The sequence below is a fragment of the Dunckerocampus dactyliophorus genome, chromosome 9 (genome assembly GCF_027744805.1).
Source record: "Dunckerocampus dactyliophorus isolate RoL2022-P2 chromosome 9, RoL_Ddac_1.1, whole genome shotgun sequence".
Taxonomy (NCBI): Eukaryota; Metazoa; Chordata; class Actinopteri; order Syngnathiformes; family Syngnathidae; genus Dunckerocampus; species Dunckerocampus dactyliophorus.
The window spans coordinates 4,581,436-4,602,451 of NC_072827.1; the positions used below are offsets into that span (position 1 = coordinate 4,581,436).

General features: G+C 42.1%; 2 protein-coding genes and 1 long non-coding RNA gene across 8 annotated transcripts; 2 read left to right on the forward strand and 1 right to left on the reverse strand.

The window, feature by feature from the left end:
• Positions 1-1,216: 1,216 nt before the first annotated feature.
• On the reverse strand, positions 1,217-7,689 carry LOC129188202 (uncharacterized). Of its 4 annotated transcripts, none has more exons than XM_054788393.1 (14): positions 7,458-7,689; positions 5,903-5,972; positions 5,757-5,837; positions 5,241-5,455; positions 4,462-4,610; positions 3,855-3,938; positions 3,481-3,729; positions 3,046-3,409; positions 2,814-2,965; positions 2,521-2,604; positions 2,146-2,388; positions 1,918-2,074; positions 1,765-1,840; positions 1,217-1,677 (listed from the first exon to the last, which is right to left on the reverse strand). In XM_054788393.1, exons 3-14 carry the CDS (start codon positions 5,827-5,829, stop codon positions 1,658-1,660), a joined length of 1,866 nt encoding a protein of 621 aa, XP_054644368.1. In that variant the 5' UTR covers positions 5,830-5,837; positions 5,903-5,972; positions 7,458-7,689; the 3' UTR covers positions 1,217-1,657. The 4 variants fall into 4 exon arrangements, with proteins under 4 accessions (XP_054644368.1, XP_054644365.1, XP_054644364.1 ...); XM_054788390.1 differs by having other exon boundaries at positions 5,757-5,840; XM_054788389.1 differs by having other exon boundaries at positions 5,903-6,106.
• A 1,228-nt stretch (positions 7,690-8,917) lies between these two features.
• LOC129187692 (protein mono-ADP-ribosyltransferase PARP4-like) lies at positions 8,918-14,197 on the forward strand. 3 transcript variants are annotated; one of them, XM_054787297.1, is made up of 5 exons: positions 8,924-9,472; positions 12,820-12,922; positions 13,001-13,130; positions 13,204-13,476; positions 13,942-14,197. In XM_054787297.1, the coding sequence occupies exons 1-4, from the start codon at positions 9,383-9,385 to the stop codon at positions 13,427-13,429; spliced, it is 549 nt and encodes a 182-aa protein (XP_054643272.1). In that variant the 5' UTR covers positions 8,924-9,382; the 3' UTR covers positions 13,430-13,476; positions 13,942-14,197. The 3 variants fall into 3 exon arrangements, with proteins under 3 accessions (XP_054643274.1, XP_054643272.1, XP_054643271.1); XM_054787299.1 differs by having other exon boundaries at positions 8,918-9,472; positions 13,207-14,197; XM_054787296.1 differs by having other exon boundaries at positions 8,928-9,472; positions 13,204-14,197.
• A 604-nt stretch (positions 14,198-14,801) lies between these two features.
• On the forward strand, positions 14,802-20,911 carry LOC129188005 (uncharacterized). The gene is made up of 3 exons (XR_008572507.1): positions 14,802-19,899; positions 19,971-20,085; positions 20,199-20,911. It is a non-coding gene; the product is annotated as an uncharacterized LOC129188005 (long non-coding RNA).
• The last annotated feature ends 105 nt before the right edge of the window (positions 20,912-21,016 follow it).

The following is a 21,016-nucleotide window of genomic DNA, read 5'->3' on the forward strand; positions in this document are numbered from 1 at the left end:
ACTGGTATGTTGTTTGTCAGAAATCTCAGTTTCCCAGGATGACAATGTTAGTGCGTCTGCTACTCTTTTCTTCCTCATCCACCTTGCTTTTGTTCTTTCTGGAACGCAAACGACCAGCTGGGGTAACCACAGGTTTTGAGCGCATCCCTCAGGTGCTTATGCTCTTTCTCTTTGGCCTGTGGGCTGGTGGGAACATTAGCAACTCTGTGTTGGAGGGTTCTGATAACTCCCAGTTTGTGTTCCAGTGGGTGGTGTGAATCAAAAAGTAGGTATTGGTCAGCGTGTGTGGGGTTTCTGTAAACACCGACACGGTGTTCTTCACAGTCCAGAATGTGTTTGTCCACAGTTAATATGCTCGGTGAAGGCTGGCACCTCTTCGCTTCTAATTTTGGCCCATGTGTCATCCACATACTGTATCTGTACCAGTGACTTGGTGCTTTGTCAATGAATTGAAAAAAGTTCCAGCAAATGACATATTTGTTCTGGGTGGAGAGCGGATCTATCTTGGAGGGTGTGTTCAAGTGTAAACGTTGCCTCACAGTTTCCACTGCATGCTGGGTTGGAATAGTTTAGTGTCTGATTTTCTTGACAAGTCCATTGAGTTTTGGACGTGATGTGTTTTGCCCACCAGGGCTGTTTGTTGGCCCAATACTTAGCAATATTGTAAGTTAGAGTTAATGCTGCTGACAGTGGGTCTGAGGGGTGCTCTATCATTTTCCTTTTGTACCCACTGGTTGGGTTTTTAGTCTCCTGCTTGCAGGATTGTGACGTCATGATGCCAACACATGGCAGTATGATGGCTGATTCTGTGTCTGGTGAACCATTTGTGTGGATTTGGCCACATGTTTAGGGTCATTATCTTGCTGAAAGACCCAGTGACGACCATCTTCAGCTCTGGGCAGAGGCCACCAGATTTTCTTTCAGGCCTTTGGAAGAGAAACAGGCCCACAGCATCACCGATCCTTCCCCATACTTCAGGGGGCACCTGATGGTTGTTTGGTCTGTCTCAAAGAAACAGAGGCTCTGCTCTGTAGAAAATTTATTTAGTCTGGGTTTTTTTTATTTTCTAAAAATACTTAAATACAATTTTCTGTTTGGTCCTATTTTTTAGAAAATATGATTTGAAGCTAAACAAATTAACAAGGGGTGCCAATGATTATGCAGGGAGCTGTAAGTGTAAACAGAATTTTAGGAGCCGCTCACCTGGAGACTCTGCAACAATTCACTTTATTGTTCATTGAACAGGGACATGAGCACATTCTTAAAGACATGCATTACACCAGATCCAACTGCATGCAGCTTCTTTCCTTCTCAAGTCCCTGGGCAGGTCATCCAATCAATATGCAACAAAATCAATAGAATACACTCAAAAAATCCATCCATATACTCCATAGCTTATTTCAACCCAAACAAAGAACAAAAACAACCCAAAAAGCCAGAACATTAACAAATTCCAAAAGTCAATCGTGTACTTCAGCGGTGAAACATTTCAATTGTACGTTATTTACAGTGCTCAAAGTATTTCTGCTATTTTGGGTTCTTTGTCATTAAATACAAGCATCATTGAACACTTGGGACCTAAAATGCTGATTTTTCAATCACACTTTTCTGACATTTACATGTAGACTATCAAACTCAAAGTCCAATGCCATGGATGTCACTCAGATGATTTCTCCCCTGGAAATAAAGAGGAAGGGAAAACATGGTCATTATTTCCACATTACGTTAAAATGCAGCATGATAACTTCATGAAAAAACACTTACAAGTGATTGGTCCAATGGTTAGTGGCTTTAGTGGAGAAGACTTGAAGACATGACGTCGGGCTCTGCCGGAGCAGGACTACATGTGGAACAACATAACATTCCAACTAGGTTCTTCAACAACAACACAACTGTAACTAACTGTATGCGACTCACCGGAATGCAAGAAGAAGTCATGCTGTCACACAGGCTGAGGCTGCAGTGGAGGTAAACATCTCCAGATTCTCCAACAAGGATGAACGAGGTAATGAAACGAGCCTTGAGGGATGAGCCGCTCATAACCACAGACACTCGCTGGCGGTCGGTGGGACATCTAAGAAAAACAGCATTTATCAGTGTTTTGCATTTTGTTTCCGTATTCACCCATGCTAAGCAAAGACGTACTTGTTTTGGATGAGAAGGTTTCGTTCAAGATGGTCAGGGTCTGATGAGTGAGAAGCGAAGCATTCCTCCAAAACAACCGCCAAGCTGGGATCTTTCTTGTCCACAGAGACCTCCACGTATAATGGTGAACCCACTGGAAGGACCACCGCGCCTGCCGCATAAGGCTCTGCATAGTCTGATTTCTTGAACAGGACCATGGAGGCTTTCAGTTTGGCACCCGAGCCAACAAAGACACCTTCCATCCTGCCAGTAAAAGACACGAGTTCTCCTCTCATTATTATGTGGCTGCATGCGAAGCGCATCTTATTCTGCCTCATACGTGTTATTATGGACCAATGCGCTAACATTCTGTGTAAATGTAAGCCTTATACTTGCCTGCTTGGTGGGTCCTCATTCACAGCTCCGGATTGGCTTGATGGATCATCAGGGACCTGGTTGCGATCAACCTCTTTGCTGGGCCTTCACACAAAAATTCCACAGAACTCCTTTCAGTATCAAAATAGTCAACATATACAAATGCCATGTTAAATAAACACTTTAGTAGTAAATACACAATACAGCAACCTGTCAGATACAACCCCAGGCCATTCATCAAGTTTCTAGTTTACTAGAATCATTCCAAACCATAGCTAATTGTGTCAATGTCCTATTTATTCATGACAACTCACGGCAGGTTCAGTCTGATGGGTGCCTTCAGTCTTGTGGGTGTGTCCAGGGGATACGCGCATGAGAAAGGAAGAACCAGGGGCAGAAAGAAGGAAGTACAGCTGTCTGGATAGATGAATAAGGCGTTGGAGTAGATGACATGTGTGCTGTTGATCTGAAAAACAGATTTCATCCACATGAATCCAAGGTGTAGGTCTTCAAAATAAATGTCTACGTGCGTGTGCTGCTTTTTACCGTCAGTGTGTTTCCACAGGCACCCGTCTGAGCGTCAGCGTCGTACCACACGACACCATGTTTGTCCCTGGTCCAGGAACACTTGCCGTCTGCCAGGTTGCCAGTCAGAGCACTATAACCAGTGGGTCTTATGCTAGTTAAATCCACACCCACTTGGATTTTGTCAGAGCCACAATTAAGGTTACTGAGTGACGGATCCAACTTGGGACTGCAAGAGGTGGTCTTTCTGTCACACAGGCTGAGGCTGCAGTGGAGGTAAACATCTTGGTGTTTTCCCTGAAGAAGGAAGAGCAGGGCGGAGAAACGAGCCTGGTGGGATACGCCGCTCTCAACCACTAACACTTGCTGGCGGTTAGTGGGGCTTCTAATAAAAAAGTTGATCATCAGTATTCTGCATCTGGTCTCCATATTCACCCCAACTAAGCAAAGACGTACTTGTTTTGGATGAGGTGATGTTGGCCAGGACTCTTTGTGTCTGATGAGTGAGAAGCGAAGCAGTCCTCCAAAACAACCGCCAAGCGGGGATCTCTCACAGAGACCCCCACATATAACGCTGAGCCCACCGGAAGGACCACCGTACCTGCTGCGTAAGTCTTTGCATCGAAGGAGTTCTTGAAGGAGTTCTTGAACAGGACCATGGAGGTTCCCAGTTTGGCACCCGAGCCAACAAAGACATTGTCCACCCTGTCAGTAAAAGACACACATACTCATAAAGCAAGTTCATTTTATTACGGCTCATACTAATTATTATGGGCCTGCTTGTGGAGCAATGCTCTAACGTTCTGAGGAAATGTAACGCTGTTACTGGCCTGCGTGGTGGCACCCCCTCTGCAGCTCCGGATTGGCTTGGTGGCTCATCGGGGACCCGGGGCTGGACAACCTCTTCATTGGTCCTTCACACAGAAATGCAAAAATGGATGTGGGGGCCACTTTGCTGTGTACATTTATTGGACTGTACGCTATATACAAGCTTCGTGTTAGGAACGGGCTGCCCCTGGGCCACACTTTGGACACGGTGCACAGTAAGAGTGAACAGGGTGATGATTATTTTATTTTTAGTAAAGCTGCTCTGTTACTAATGTGCAGCCTTCTCATCTCTGCTGAACAATGGCAGCACGCTGCTTTCATTGTAGAAATAACATTTCAAAACAAAATGTAAAAAATATACACAAATATCAAAGTGGGCCCTGCATCCCTGCTTTACATAATTCACATTGAGGTCAAGTGTTGGGACATTACCAGGGCTTTTCTCCGGCCCGCACACGCCCCCACGCATGCGCCCACACAGAAAAATATGGTGAAACTGTCGATCCGTAAGGTGGTTTGACTGTACCGTTCCATCCCTAATTACACCATACTGACATAACATGGCTGAAACCTGTATCATTTCATCTCCATTCATTCATGACAACTCACACCACGGTCGGTCTGATGACCACATTCAGTCTGGCGTCTGTCTTCAGGGGATACTCGCATGAGAAAGGAAGACTCGCTGGCAGAACGGAAGAACTGTTTGCTGGGTAGATGAATAAAGTGTTGGAGTAGGTGACATGTGTGCCGTTGGTCTGAAAAACAAATGAAAACATTTCATTCAAATATACGCTTGTCTTTGCAGCCCTCTGCACATTTTAAACTTAACAAGAAAACAACAAACATGAAAAATAGCATTTTTACAAAGTCCAAAAAATGAGAAAAAAGTTGCAATTTTCTACTTTTTTAGTGAGAAACAGAATTTCTGGAAAATTAGGTTGTGGAAAAAGTTATGTTGCATAATCAAAACATTATGGGAGTAGTCATGAGTACGAGAAGAACATAAATATTTAGGAAATAAAAAAACAGCAGCAGAAATGGAAAAACAGTTTACAAAATCAAAATATTTTTGCAAGAGTTTACAAAATAAACTTTAAAAAAATATGAATGACAAGACAAGAAACATGTATTAATTGGAAAATTAGGTTATGGAAAAAGTGTACAAAAATAAAGTCAAAATATCATAAAGTCATAATTCCGAGCATTTTACAAGAATAATCTCATAATATTGCTAACAAATCAAATGACATTTGTGTAGCATTGCCCTACAAAAATACTTTGAAACAAGACAATGAATAAACTGATAATTTTTGGAAAATTAGGTTGCGATAAGTTAAGGTCAAAATATTATGGGAATAAAGTTAGAGCTGCAATATTAATGTTACCTTCAGTGTGTTTCTACAGGCACCTTCCTGAGTGCCAACTTCGTACCACACCACACCATCTTTCTCCCTGGCCTGGGAACACGTGCTGTCAATCAGGTTGCCATTGAGTGGGTCACGACCAATTAGTCTCATGCCAGCTGAATCCACGCCCACTTGGATTTTGTCAGCGCCACAATCGAGGAGACTGATGAGTGGAGGATCCAATTTTAACTGTTCTGTGTGTAATATGCCAACATATGGAAATACATGACAGTCACCTTCACTAATATGACATTGCTGCATCATGACATTGATCATACTGTAACTCTTCTTTGCTAACTAACAGCTACGCCACAAGTATTTCTAGTTACAATTATTTGGCCAGTGTGAGTAGCAACATTGGCGCCACCTTGAAAAGGTAGTCAGCGGGTGTAAATAAGAGTGTTGCCAGTTGGTATATAACAGTGTGGATAGTGTTCCATTTCAATAACTGCTGGTGTACGCATCCAGCATGAAAGGACGTATTGATCATGACACCTGAAATCCTTGCGGCGATCAGCACGAGGAGGAGAAAGAACGCCCCTCCAGGCGTCCCCATCGTGGCGCACATGCAGCGTTCTACTGAAAGACACGACGTCATCAGACACGCATTTTGAAAGATTTGCAGTAAAGTTTGACGTTACCTCGACCAGGAAGGAGTCCAGGAGTTGGTGAGAATGTTTGTCGTCAAGAGGGAGTGTTGATAGGCTGAGGCTTGATCATAGCACACAATAACTTATCAAACACTTCAATGCTCCGTCAATAAAAGAACGCTGCAACACAAATACTCTTTAGAGTGGGGGTGTCCAAAGTGCGGCCCGTAGCTGTTTTATTGGCTCGCAGCTCAACTAAAAATATAAAATGAAAATGGAAAAATCAGCAGTATTTTATAGGAAAGTAAAAAAATTAAGTCACGGGAAAAAGGCTTTTACAATTTTGTAATGTTGGAAAAAAGTTGTATTCCAACAAGAACTTTTTTTTTTACAAGAATAAAGTCAAATCATGTAATTTTAGTAACTGAAATATGAAAGAAAACGTGTTATTTTTAAAAAGTGTATTATTATGAGAACAAATAGAATTGCCATTTTTGTCAAAATAGGTTGAGGAAAAAGTTCTATTAGGCTTTTTGACCTCATCCCAAACATCATCACACGACCACTCTAACTATCCTTTCATTCTTCAGGATGTGGCCCCCGGTGGAAAAGCTTCGGACCCCCCTGCTTTAGAGGCATTCTGTCAAGCTTACTCCGACCCAGGAGGGATGAATCCACTCGACGCCTGCAGCTTAAATGTCACACGTTATTACATCCAATCATTCTCATCGCCAACCATGTCCTTCACATTGAAAGTGACCAAACCATAATGGCGTCACACACTGACAGCTCAGTGAAGAAATGTGACGTGAAAAGCTGTATGGAGGACCACATGGGACCGAATGACATCATTAAAAGTGTCGTTCATCAAATCAATAAATTGAGCTTTCAATAATTCATTCAATGTGTCATTAATTCACTATTTGTGTCATTTATTTAATAGACCGAAACAAGCGGACTCAGACATAGATGACGTCACCCTAACGCCAATCATTGGGCTTGATTGGAGTTAGCCCCGCCCACAGAATTTGATGGGTGGTTGCCACAGAATAATTCATCAAGTACGTGTAATCATTAAATAGTGAAATAATTCAATCATTACATAAATAAATAGCCAAATAAATATATTGTTTTACATTAAATTAATTATTGAATGATTTATTTATTGATTTAATTGATTAATGACATATTTATTTTATTCATTTTGTGCCATTTGGTCCTCCATATAGCTGAATGCACCTACTTATTGCTGTGATGACTTTTTAAATGTCATGCTTGTCCTTTTCAATGCAATAACCTTAAAGCTTGATGAACAGGAAAACTGAAAAACTTTTTAAGGACTCGGGAGTTCTTATGGAGCTAAAAGCGTTCATATCTGATTTAGAAGTGTCATAGAAGTGTAAAAAGAGGAATGAATACTGCTGTGGTCGTCGATACGATGAACTATAAGATCCACTTCGTTAAAATGATCAAACGTCAATGTCACCCATACCATTCCTTCCCTATAAAAATATATTGTCCAGCCATTTCAACAAATACTTAGTAAAAAATTGCCTTTTTGCTTTTCTAACGGTATACCTTGTAGGCAATATTCATCAGGTCTTACCGGTCGGTCCTCAGGTCTTCGTTGCTCCTCCGCTGCTTCCTCCGGCGTCCACCTGCCTTCCACTCTTATCGCAGCCTGCAAGAAGACCTTCTTTTCATTCAGACGTGACATAAACGTCATTTATCGTCACGATAGAAACACTAGTCAGTCACCTGCATCACTCCTATACACTTAAAGTCACGTAAAGCCTTGATAGATACACCTGTCACCCACAACATTCCTATGTAAAGCCGTCAAAAAGTTATTTAAAGGCTTGATAGATACATCTGTCACCCACATCGATCCTGTAAAGCCACAAAATAGTGACGTGCGTATCGATGACGAGGCTGTCAAACTACTGCAACCACATGTGATGTCACGTGCAACCCAGCAATAAGCTAAATACTGAAACATGCAATGTAAGTTACAGAAAAAGTGCCATATTTATTTCAAACATTTAGTCAAAACAAAATAGCCATTTCTGGTCACAGTCAACTAAAATAACATTGCTATCAACAAGTAAAAGAGGTTATTCTTAATAAATCCACAAATAACAATTCCATTAAATATTGCTGGCAATGATAATTTGTAAAGCTGCATATTTCTACGTGGCACAAACTATATAAGAACAAAGTAAAGCGCAAAGTATGAAGCTAAAGCAACCAGTGAAATTATAAACGATGACACTGAGGGATTCTTCCATGAGGTGTGACATTAGATTCCAAGTATTAAAGGAAGACGCCTGACTTACTTGCCAATCATCATTGAAAACTAATAATAGAATGTAGTCATTAATTGATTACTGTAATTTGCGGTTTATAAGCCACTACTTTTTTCTCATGCTTTCAACCCTGCGGCTTATACACTGATGTGGCTAATATGTGCTCACGTCCGTGTGCTTCCGAGCAGCACGCTCATCATAGAGAACACGTGGAGAGATGTCGGGAGTTTCATGCAGTAAATTGTAATATCAAATGTGACCAATAGATGTCGTGGTATCCTCAGTAATGTTGAGCAAATGTCTGAAGAAGAGTCATTTACGTCCGTCCGCTATTCTGGCATGAGAACATGGCAGCACACCGCGGCTGCTCGAAGACTGTTGCTGGGCCACGCCAGGGGTCAGACTCAACATGAATGCCAGGAGGGGGCAGGACACACATTAATTATTCAACTACAGTACTATAAGAATGAAAACTAATTCACACATGCCTCCGTTTACGATCGGCCATCGTTTCAACAGATTGAGACTGGCAGTTCCCACCAGATGCGTATCATTTAGACAATATGCCAGTCATTTAGTTGCTTTCCACCGTGTTCTTCTTAATGATATACATGACCTCAAATGACTGAAGTGTCAAAGTATCCATATTTTCACGAGATAATCAATTTTAGAGCGTAAAGGTGCGGTATCGGAGGTACTGACATTTCAGTATCGATCTGCACGGAACTAGTTGGCAGATCTGTTAGTGTCTTTCGGCATGCATGAAACCTGGTGCCAGCACCTCATCATACAGTGGTTTGTACAAATACAATAATTCTGAGAGAAAATAATTGAGAGACGCTGCTTCATGCAAATATGTTAAGCGTGTCCCAAAAAGATAGACAATGACCGTGGTGGGACTGGGATATGAAGTCTGAACACCAGATACTCGTGCCTTCCATCCTGTTGTGTTAGAAGCAATTGTCGCTGGCAAGCAAGTATGGTAAGCGTCACTCCGGCCGCTGGCGTCAGGTACCAACCCGATGGTGGGACGACGTGGGAAAGTTGCAGAAGTCACCCGTTTCACTGGGTTCTGCGTTAAAAGGCAAAGGCGGATAAAAGTCCGACTTCTCTAACGGCTTTGGTGCAACTGTTTTGCAGGATCTCTGTGAAAGAGGCGCATGTTAGTGATTAAAATGTCCGATGCAGTGTAAGGCGCGTGTGTGGAACGTCACATGTTAATCACATGTTGCTATCATGTGTTTGCAGGAAAGGGGTGTCAGCAGGTGGCCAGAATCTGTTGAAATGGACAAAGATCTTCGAGATGCAGATTTCAGTAAGACACCTTCTGCACATTGGCACATTTTTTTAACGATACGATACTAAGTAAAATATCACAGACACCAATGCCAGTACAGCAACGAGCCGTTAAATAATGTACTATTTTAGCACTGTCTAAACTAATCAAAAACCCTGATTGCCTGTTTTACATGAACTACAGTGCCAGTCAGTGCTTACACAGAAGATCCTTGGGTTATACGCCACTTCTGTTCCTAACTCCTAAATCAATTCCAGTTTGCTAGGGATGCCATCCATCAGTATCAGCCAATTTCCATGGCCAAGTGTGTGATACTGTAGGCATATGCCGATCAGTGCCGATCACAACAATCAACCACCTTCTATGTTCGTGTATTTTGTCATTTAGTATAATTTTAACACGTAGCAACACGTAGTATCGGTACAGTTCAAGTCAACAAAATGACAGAGGCCAAATTTCTCCACCATTTTCACTCTGTCCATCAGTTATGTGATATGTCTTATTAATGAATGTTTTATTAATAAACATGACGGAAATTCTCAGGGGTTTCCAAACTTTTGCATACGACTGTATGTGTTGACACATACAAGCTATTACGACTTATTAGGTTATGATATTCACGTCAACATGTGGGAAATGTACTTGTATGGCGCTATCTGCTTACACATTAGTTAGACAGCTGCATAGCCATGTGAAATACCCACTAAATCTACACGACTGCGCTGCCAGATGTGGAACTCGCCTATTATTAGTAAAAACAATGTGCATATTTAAGTAAATCATATGCATTTTTTGCCCAAGTGAAGCATTTTCAGGTGTAAAAATTGTTCCATTAACTAAAATATAAATACAGTCAAACCTGTCTTAGCGGCCAACTTTATTGAACGGCCACCTGCCTATAGCAGCCACTGAAAAATCCCCCCCAGCAAATTTACATGTTATAGACCCTGTGTATAGCAGTCACCTGTCCAACGCGGCCAGCGGCCCCCCATTTTGTCTCCCTTGGTCAATATCTGACCGCATATAGCAGCCAAATTACCAACTCAAGTAGAAGCTTCATGCACGAAAAAGTTTTGTTTTTCAATCAATGAAGCCGTCGTGTGTAGACTTTAATTACTGAGTCCTAGCTCAGTCACAATCATTCACAAGATCCACACAAACTGTCAGTTGTTCCACATAAAAAAGCCGTCTTCTTTTGAGCTTGCTATTTCCTGGTCAAACATGTAACTTTAAGAGCATTTGCACCAAAACATTACCGCAAAGTAGGCTGGGAACAGGACGTGCTCCCAGCGACGCTACAATAAAAAAAAAAAACATAAGCAAAGAAGGAAACTTCTCCTGTTGCTTCTGCCAACTTTGTTTATTGAACGCGGCCACCAGACAGCAGCTCAGAACACACACACATCTCTCAGCATCGTCTCTCCTTCCTGCTTGCCCACAAGGCAAAGGTTAAACAAGCCCCACTACATAGCTGTCCAGCCAATGCCTGTAAGAAATGACACCGTTTATTTCCTGGTGTGCACTGGTCAATACTGTAATGCCGCTTGTTGTGGGGAAGGAGAGACTCACGTCGCCGATGCACTTTAATGGCTTTATTAACAGCGGAGAACACTGCAGGACTTTACATCCACGCCAACATAAACACACTTCCCAACTCTCTCCAAACTCACAGCTAGCACTGAGCATAGCTCTCCTGCTCGGGACGCCCACTTCCCATCACTTCCTGATGAACTAAAGCTGTAAAAAGTAAAATATTAAAAACAAGCGTAAGACATTACGAGCACAGCTTTGTTCTGTGGGTCGTGGATATATTCTATCAGTTATTATTAAGCCTCTAGCTTCCTTTTCGTAAGTAAAAACCTTGGCTATGATTGCACTACATTGTCATGTAGACCTACAAAGTACACTTGGAAGAACAAGAGGTGAATAAATGTATTGAAACTGATGTGAAACTGATGAGGGGTAGGATTAAATAAGCTTTGCTTCTTCCTACTCCTTTTTGAACAGGCAAAATTGTGAATTGTACTATGTGATGTGCTACTGTTTGACTCATGCATGTTCAGGATTAAAACCATGAACCATGATAATAACAAGCCTAGTAGTAGTGTACAACTTTTATCCACAGTCCGCAGTGCCCTCTACTGATCAACATTATTATTTAAAAAAAAATGTCCCCCTTTTTTTTCTTTTTTTCCTCTACTGGTTAACATTCAAACTGGACGCCAACCTGTCTATAGAGGCCACCTGTCTATAGCGGCCACTTTTGCAGACTCCCTCTAGTGGCCGCTATAGACAAGTTTGACTGTATAAGCCATTAAGACCACCATTGAACTTGTGTATGTAGTATTCTACATTGGTCACTCGGTGTCAGTAATTGTTTGGTGTGAGAATCACCAGACTTGATCTCAGAAACAGGATGTTAATGCAGGTTTAAATGATCTCACAACTGGCACAATAATAATACTCAGAATAATAACACAGGTTACTGTTGCCGCTATAGCGCACAACAAGCTAAAACTCAACTCATAACCCCCGACATCACTTCCTGTCCACCAACAATTCTGCTCCCCTACAAGGAGAACTGTCTTTAATGGCTTATTTTCTCTGATTATATCAACTATATTGGGTAATAGGAATGTAAAGGTAACTTTAGTGGTGTTATGTCATGTCTAGAGGGCTCTAATAATGTTAAAGTGTATTTAGAAGGTGGTTAACAGGTTTTCTATGTCATAACTCTGAATATTCCATTTCTAACAATGGAATTGTGGAAATTCACTTATCACGGTCAGGTCTGGAACCAATCCGCAATAAACGAGCGATTACTGTAATCCATGTCATTGGTATCGGCCGATGTCACTCATGGATGATCAGTATTGGAATCGGCAGCAGAAAACCCTGATCAGAGCACCCATACTGACGACAAATGAGGAACGGGTACCTCTGCACGCTCTTTCCAGCGACCGCAAAGCAGCTGCACATCGTGCCAAACAGGAAACCGCAAACCAAAATAAGAGCACAAAACAGGCAGCGAGGCAAAAACTTAAGGAAAAGCAAAACTAAAGGCCAATCTCTCATGCGGAACATAAAGTGCTGATTACGCGAGGGGAGTGCCAGTCTATATGTTGGGCATGTCTTGCGCAATAGCATGAGAAAGGCTGCTACGACACTGCTAGCTAGTTAAGCGACGTAGGATGGATGAAACCACTCTCTTATTATCTTTGTAAAGGCAGAATCGTTGCTGCATCTTTAATATTGGATGTTGTTAGATTCAGCACGTGTACCTAAAGAAGTGTCCAGGTAGGGTATATGTAGCGAAAGAACATTAACCGTTCCGGTGGTGCAATGTTGATATCGCTGTCTTGCAGGACGGCTACTGGGAGCTGACCGCAGAGCTGGGCAGGTGCATTGACGTCGACCTCGACGTCCTTGCCAATGAGTTCCTCACAAGCAAAGGCATCCGCTCTCTCGGTGAGATGGTCTTCCATCCTTGTAGGCCGCACCTGCTTCAGGGAGCAGTGCAGTGAGCTCACGTCTTGTCTTGTGCAGGCGTGAAAGCCCACGCTGACATCCTGAGGCTGCTGGCGACTCTTGTGGTCCTGCAGCTGATGAGGTTGGAGAAGCTGCCGGAAGGCCAGCTGCTGCGTACGCTGTTCGCTTTCGAGGAACCTCCGATCAGGTAAGGGTCTTCACACCCTCGGGCTCCTGGTTCTGGAAATGTAAACAGCCCTCAAAAAAAATTTTGGCGGCAGAAGCAGGCCGGCCCGCTGGCAGATCGTCAAGAATGCGGTGGACTGGGTCCGCTGGGCCGACCGCCAGTACCCCTGCGTCTGCAGCCGGCTTGAGATGGGTTCGACCTGGGAGTCCGTCACCCGCCAGCTCCTGGGCTACGAGGTCTTGCCCGCCTTGTCGCCTCTTGCTGGCCTGAACCTGAGGAGGAACACGTCCGCCGCATGTCCCCCTGTGGTCGTCCAGTGAGGACACCCGGCAGCATGGCAGGAAAGAAGGACGGGTCGCAACATTAGGTACACAAGCTGAAGCGATTCCACACGACAGTATTTATATACTTTTTGGTATTCAGTGTTCCCTGGTTTATCGCGGGGGATAGGTTCCCAAAATAACCTGCAGTAAGTGAAATCCGCAAAGTAGCCAACTTTATTTTTTTTTCAATGATTCTACATGTTTTAAGGCTGTAAAACACCTCACCATACACTTGATACACTTTTCTCAGACAGACATGAACATTTTCCTGCATTTCTCTCTTGTTTAAACACTCTCAAAGTCCAAACCTTTGTTTGAATTTTAATGATCAACCTACTAGGTTGGACACAAGAAATTATTAATAGTGACTCACACGTATTTCACTCTTCTGGTCGTGCCTCTTCATCATCCTGGCGCCGTTCTGCTCTACTGTAGCGTTTTTGTATTATTGTCAAAACATATTGTTCCTCTCGTCGTACTTTCCTCCTTCCTTCCTCCTTTCATAATAGCACCCTGCAGCCGCAACTGCTTCCTCTTCTGCCTTTTGGGTCCGACCGCAGGTACCTTTGACGGTGCAGAACATTTTGGAAACAGCAAGTCGGCGAAAGGTGAACCGTGATGTAGCGAGGGAACACTGCAGTACTGAATCTCGTTGGGTCGGCGCTTCTCAGCTGAAATTTTTGAAGTCACGTTTCTCACAATGTTTTTTTCCATGTCCTTCCCCTCCCGCTCAAGCTTGACATATATATATATATATATATATATATATATATATATATATATATATATATATATATATATATATATATGTGTGTGTGTGTGTGTATATATACACTGCTCAAAATAATTAAAGGAACCTGGACCAGGGCATCACTGCGGTACCTGGACGCATGGACGAGATTCCAGGAGACAGGTAGTTACTCCAGGAGAGCTGGACAGGGCCATAGAAGGTCCTTCAACCCTCAGCAGGATCGGTATCTGCTCCTTTGTGCAAGGAGGAACAGGATGAGCACTGCCAGAGCCCTACAAAATGACCTCCAGCAGGCCACTGGTGTGAATGTTTCTGACCACCAATCAGAAACAGGCTCCATGAGGGTGGCCTGAGGGCCTGACGTCCTGTAGTGGGCCCTGTGCTCACTGCCCAGCACCGTAAAGCTCGATTGGCATTTGCCATAGACCACCAGAATTGGCAACTACACCACTGGTGCCCTGTGCTCTTCACTGATGAGAGCAAGTTCAACCTGAGCACATGTGACAGACGTGAAAGGGTCTGGAGATGCCGTGGAGAACGTTATGCTGCCTGCAACATCATTCAGCATGACCGCTTTGGTGGTGGGAAATTTAAAAAAAAAGTGAAGTTAAAAAACGACAACAGAAATGTAAAAACAGCAGTAATGTTTTCAGAATAAAGTGAAAATACTCAGAGATGAAAGTCGCAATTTTATGACAATAACTTGCAATATTAGGAGGGAAAATGCCATTTTAGTAGCATAGAGTTGAAATATTAAAGAAAAATGTTACTTTTTAAAAGTCATGATATTATGACAAACTAAAAAAGAAAATATAAATTCATTGTCAAATTCATGTCAGTCATTTTTGGAAAATTAGTTTGGGGAAAAAGTTATAATATGGGAATAAAGTCAAAATATGAGAATGAAGTCATATTATAAGAAGAAAATGTATGAAGATTATGAGGCAACAGCAGCAGGAATGGGGGGGAAAAGAGCAAAGAGTGAATTTGATTGTAGTAATTTGCTTTTTCACCGATATCACACCGCTGAGATGCACTGTTTTCTTGAAATGTATCGAACTTCTTAGCATAACTGCACAAAATAGCAAAGCTGCATCCTTTCATTTTTCTCTGTGTGGCCCTTGTTGGAAAAAGTTATTTGAATGGGACGGTGACAGATAGCCTGTAATGCTAAAATATTTAGCTGGTTGATAATTGTACTACAAATTATCGTAGAGAAATGATAATATCGACTTTTTTTAGACCATTTTTTTCGTAAATGTTTTCATTAATTTTTTATTAAGTGTCATGTCACATTTGAACCCCTAGATGGTGCTCAAGTATAGTGTACTTTAGTACGTGTAGTGCATGCGCCTGTACAGACTCAACCTGTCTCTGTTAAGAAACAAAAACAAAACACTCCAATAAAACCTAGACACACACACACACACACACACACACAGTTATGTAGTGTATTGTCCAATCAATGTAGCGGATCATGTTTGTGCTGGACCACCGCTGAGTTGTGGCGCAATATGCAATGTTGCTGATATGCCCTTCAACATGTCTTCTTTTGCGCAGTTTTATTGCTGTTTGTGACATGTGCGTGTACGTTCTTCCAGGCAATTTGTACTGTCTGTCAAACATTTCCCCAAATGTTGGCTTTTCAACCGTATTGAAAGGTTGCATTTCTTTTGCAATGTAGCGAGCGACACTGTGATTTTGCGCTGTTTTGTTTAATATTTGCTCCGCCCGTCAAACGCCTCAGTAAGCATCGACTGTCTGGACGAAAGCTGTACTGCGCATCCACACTGGAACCGTGGCATTTGGCTTAGAAACTATCGCTCTTGTGCCTTTATTCGTATTTGCGTCTGCTTGCTCAACGCTAACTGCTAGTACTCGGTGTAGCCATTCACTACACAGGCCCCGCCTCCATGTACTGGGACAAAGACGCTGAGTAGCCGACAGGAGGTTCACTCTCTCCGTTCATGCCACTATAGAACCAATGTGCACGCACACATGCAGAGAGAGAGAGAGGAGCCTCTTTGTTAAAGATTCTCTTACGATATCAAATACCAACGTATGTACATACTCTATTTTATTATCTGAAGGGGATCAATCATCCAAACATCCTGTGATTATCTGTTTATTCTGGAGAAGTGGAAAAGTACTGTGAGTGGACTGAGAGAAAACGGTTGAGATAAAGAAGCACCTGGTCTGCGAGGCATGACCAAGGCTGTCAGGACAGGACAGCTCCAGGCAATTCAAGGACAAAAAGCACATTCCGCAGTCACGCGCTAAGCAGCCGCTTCCTCAACGGTCCACTCCCGGAACTACCTGTGACTAATATCGAAACTTAACTTACCACGTCCATCTATGTGTTACCATGCCCATCTATGTCAATAAAAAGAAGCAGGAGAGTGTGGCACGGATTCTCTCTCCTTGCGCAAGAAAATCTCAAGCCTTCCAGTCTGGGTCATTTTGTTAATTCACAGGTTGGGGGCAAGTTCCCCTGACACTCTTGTCATCCAGCCTGTGTTGCACAGAGAGATGAGGAAATGGAACAATATGCACATGTCAATTTATGGAGGCGTCCAAATTATTGACCTCGCTCTTTTCTATTGTTCGATTCATCGTTTTATCCATTATGGTGACAAGCCTAGCGAAGGAAAAGAAGGGCAAAATGGGAGGGTTGACAGAAGGGATGAGAAAGCGATGAAGCGTTTCTTTCGTCATGCATTTACTGTGTAATCAACTAGCGCTCACGAGAGGCTTGTCGCCGGAGCACACCTCCTCAACCCGGTGTGCGTGCACCGCCGTTGAAGCCTGCATCCAGGCTTTGCCTTTAGCGGGGGGGTCTCAAACTCAGTTTACCCGGGGGCCACTGGAGGTAGTCTGGGTGAGGCTGGGCCTCAGCAAGTATTGGGAATAAGGCTCACGATAACGATCATATCTATAACGATATCGCGTATGCTGCAGGAAACACGTCCAACATGTTAGCTCACTTAAAGCGGCATCATTCGGCAGTGAACGTTACAGCTACAAGAATACCTTAGTTAGCTTAGTGCTAACACCGATAACGTCGGCATATAAACAACCTCTAGCAAACAAATCTGACCGGGCCAAAGCAGTAACACGTGGTATTGGAGTTTGTATAGCCACGAGATTACGACCACGTTCAGTTGTTGAGAGCGCTGGCTTTAAGGACAGTCATGGAACAAATGATTAGACCACCCTCGTTTCTCCAGTTTCATTTTCATTTTAATGCCTGATACAACTACAGGTACCTTTGTTTGGACAAATATAACAATAACAACAAAAAATAGCTCATAACCGTTTGATTTTTTGGCAGTACAATGCTGTAGCTATTCATGTTAGCAATTTGGTTATTATCAAGAAAAGCATGGAAGTTGCTGGATATCAGCTCTTAAATTAAACTCTTATGAGTTATATTTGTTATCATCATATTTGTCCAAACAAATGTACCTTTAGTTGTACCAGGCATTACAATGGATCAATAAACTGAGGAAACAAGGCTGGTCTAATCATTTTTTCCATGACTGTACATGATTACAGTTCTTGTACCTCGCTACAAAATACCATCACGTCCTCACTTTAGCCAGAAAGTTATACCAGCACTTTATGAAAAAGCTAATTAATTGTCCATAGGTATGAATGAGAGTGTGAATGGTTGTCTGTCTAAATGTGCCCTGCCATTGGCTGGCGACCAGTCCAGGGTGTACCCCGCCTGTCGCCCCAAGTCAGCTGGGATGGGCTCCAGCATGCCCCAGCTACCCTATTGAGGATAAGCGGTATAGAAAATGGATGGATGGACAGATGGTTGGACTTCACGTGCAACAGACAGATTTAACTAACTGTCCATTACATTTCACTAAGTCTAATGGGTCGCTTTTATTTATTTTAAAAAATGTGTTTGCATTTTTTAAATAAAAGCACTTTAAGACATTTTTTCTGCCTTTTTTTGTGCCGAAAATGACCCACTTCAAGAAACTGAACCGAACCAAAATGACATATTAGTGTACCGTTCCACCCCTAGTATTTACTTACCTGTTACATGATGTGCTGTCATTTCGTGTGTGTGCGTTAGCACCACGATTGTAGGCAGTGTTCTGTTTCGTGACCCCCATTTCGCCATGTGACTCTTAGTTCCGTGGTAGGTTATGCTTTCACCCTGTGAGCATCATTGGCTTAACTTAGAGCTTGCGGGCCGCATTTACAGTAGTCCTTCCTGTCAAGTCACGGGCCGCAAAATCTGACTTGGCGGGCCGCAAATGGCCCGCGGGCCGCGAGTTTGAGACCACTGGTCTAGGAGTTTGTCGTTGGCAGAAAATGCACCGCCGCTGGATTCACCAAACGTGGAGTTCCTCGAGCCACGCTTTGCCATGCCCAGTTGCGAGTATTTCTCAGATGTTTGCTTACTGTTGTACAGTGTTGTTTACAGCCACGTCGAGAAGCTAATTGCTGATGGTGTAACCATTAGCTTCACAACAGATATGTGTTAATTCCACCACAGGAGATATGTGACGTTACACATATCGGTATCGTTTGATATCGTAATCGAAAATTGAAGGTTGGACAATATTGGCATATCGGATGTTGGCAAAAAAAAAAGCTAGTTATTTTTCTTCATAATGTAGCGTTATTCTCGTAAGACGTTTTCTGGTTGGATTATTACTTTTTTCTCTTAAAATTATGACTTTATTCTCGGAAAATTGTTTTTGTTTTTTTTGTTTTTCATTTTCCAACAATTTCAACTTTTTTTCATGTAAAGTTTTCCAAAAATGACAACTTTGTTTTGTTTATTTTTCATAATATTACAACTTAAAATGATGTTATTTTTCTTCATAATGTAATAACGTTATTCCCGTACAACTTTTACTGTTGGATTAGAACTTTTTTCTATGAATATTATGACCTCATTCTTGGAAAATTACAGCCGATTTTTCCATTTTGTTTGTTCTCATAATATCACGACTTTAAAAAAATGTTTTTAATATTCAAATTAAAGCGACCAAAAGTATGTTATTTTTCCTTTTAATATTAGGATGTTATTGTCATAAAATATTGGCTTTTTCGTGTTAGTTCGCAACTTCTTATTAGAATATTTTGGCTTTATTCTTGTAGAATGACTGCAGATTTTTTCATTTTTGCTGTTTTGTAGTATTCTTGTTATAGTCAATTTTTTAGAATGTGCCATGGGCCCGAAATGGACCCCGGGGCGCACCTTGGACACCCCAGCAATACGCTTTGCACCGGGAGAAGACTTGCTTGTATATTGCATTTGTACGTTCATGCTTTTGGAGTTGTATTTTGTGAAATAAACGTTTTTTTGGTGAAGTGCATGCAAGTGGCCCAATCATTTTCTCCACAAATAGCCAGTATAGTTTTTAAAAGTAAAAATTCTGAAGACGTACCTGGAATGATGTGATTCATGAATGACAACATTACGCTATGTTTGTCATCCAGAAAGTGTAACATGCCCCCAGCGCCGATGCGGTGTTCTTAACGGTGACAAACGCTACAAAAAATGCAGCAGTGAGTATTGCTGACAGCTTTAATGACAATAGCGCATAAACAGGAAGAAGCAGACGACGTGGTTGGCATCTCAGCGAGCCCATCCGTCTTAGAGGCACGTGGCCGTTTCCTTGGAGGGGCACATTTGGCCGAAGCAGATCTCCTTGAAGCCGGTCGCCTTGGTCATCCCGCTGGCTGTATGGTGAGGAAAGAGCATCAGAAACTCAAGTGAATTGCTGCGGGTCCTTGAACGCATCACTCACCGTTCATCAGGTTGTAGAGGAGGCAGTAGTCGTTGGGGCTGCTGGCGGTGGTGTTGACTGAGGAGCTGCTAGACGCCTGCCAGGGAAGGACACAAGGATGGAGGGTTTTCATGTACGTCCACAAGGTAGCCAAAACATTAGGAACAGCATCTACAGCCCTCATCAGAGATGACATTGTGCTAGTGTACCTAATCATTTGAATGTTAGACTAAAAGACACACACACCTTTACTTTGCAGAACTTTGGGGAGGACGGTGGGCTGAACTGGAAGGTGATTTGGTTGGTTTTGTTGGTGTTGGGCGACGTGTGCGTCATCTGGAGGACGGAGGGCGAGTACTTCACAAACTAAACAACACAACAACACAACTTGTCACACAACAACTTTCTTGCACTCCCTTGGAGCACATTGTCACGTATCACTAACTGTAACTAAATGTGTTTATTATTTTGTATTTTTAATCTTGCAGACAGAAATACATTTGCATACTGTGATCAACTTTGTATTTTTTAAGTATTGTTATACTTTGAATGTTGATGAACTGTTTATATTTATTACTATTTCTGTATAGTTACATTTTTGGTATTATAATTATTTACAGAGTGCACAGAATGATATAATTTTCTACACAGGGTAAATTTAGTTGCTGAAACACATGTTACACCTTAAGATTGTGACCTTTAGTTGCAATATTCTAAATAATTCCATTGCAGGGCTTAAGTAAGTAGAAGTGGGTTTTTTTGTTTCAAAAAAAGGTAGGAATAAAGGACCAAATAGTGTCAACTGGGCTTTGACAATATATACTGAATTTAACAAGTACGTATTAAATATCCATATTCCCCATGCATTATTTTTTTCAACATATTTTTCATATTTTGCACAAATTGGCATCTTTGACATATTTTTTTTGGTCCACATGAATTACAAAATGGAATCATTTATGAAGTTGTCCATGATGACATTATTGAATGAAATCATATTGTGGTCATTGAATTGACTTATTTGACTAGACTTACAGAATGTGCTCCCTAGATGGTGTACCTAAGAGTGAAAGGCGG

Bases quoted from the DNA above. Each gene is read 5' to 3' on its own strand.
- LOC129188202 (XM_054788393.1), bottom strand. From the start codon at position 5,829: ATGTGCGCCACGATGGGGACGCCTGGAGGGGCGTTCTTTCTCCTCCTC. The intron at 2,075-2,145 runs GTACGTCTTTGC...TGTTTTTCTTAG, and splicing joins AACCTTCTCATCCAAAACAA to ATGTCCCACCGACCGCCAGC. The intron at 1,678-1,764 runs GTAAGTGTTTTT...CTTTATTTCCAG, and splicing joins AACCATTGGACCAATCACTT to GGGAGAAATCATCTGAGTGA.
- LOC129187692 (XM_054787297.1), top strand. From the start codon at position 9,383: ATGTTGCTATCATGTGTTTGCAGGAAAGGGGTGTCAGCAGGTGGCCAG. The intron at 9,473-12,819 runs GTAAGACACCTT...GCTGTCTTGCAG, and splicing joins TCTTCGAGATGCAGATTTCA to GACGGCTACTGGGAGCTGAC. The intron at 13,131-13,203 runs GTAAGGGTCTTC...TTTTGGCGGCAG, and splicing joins TTCGAGGAACCTCCGATCAG to AAGCAGGCCGGCCCGCTGGC.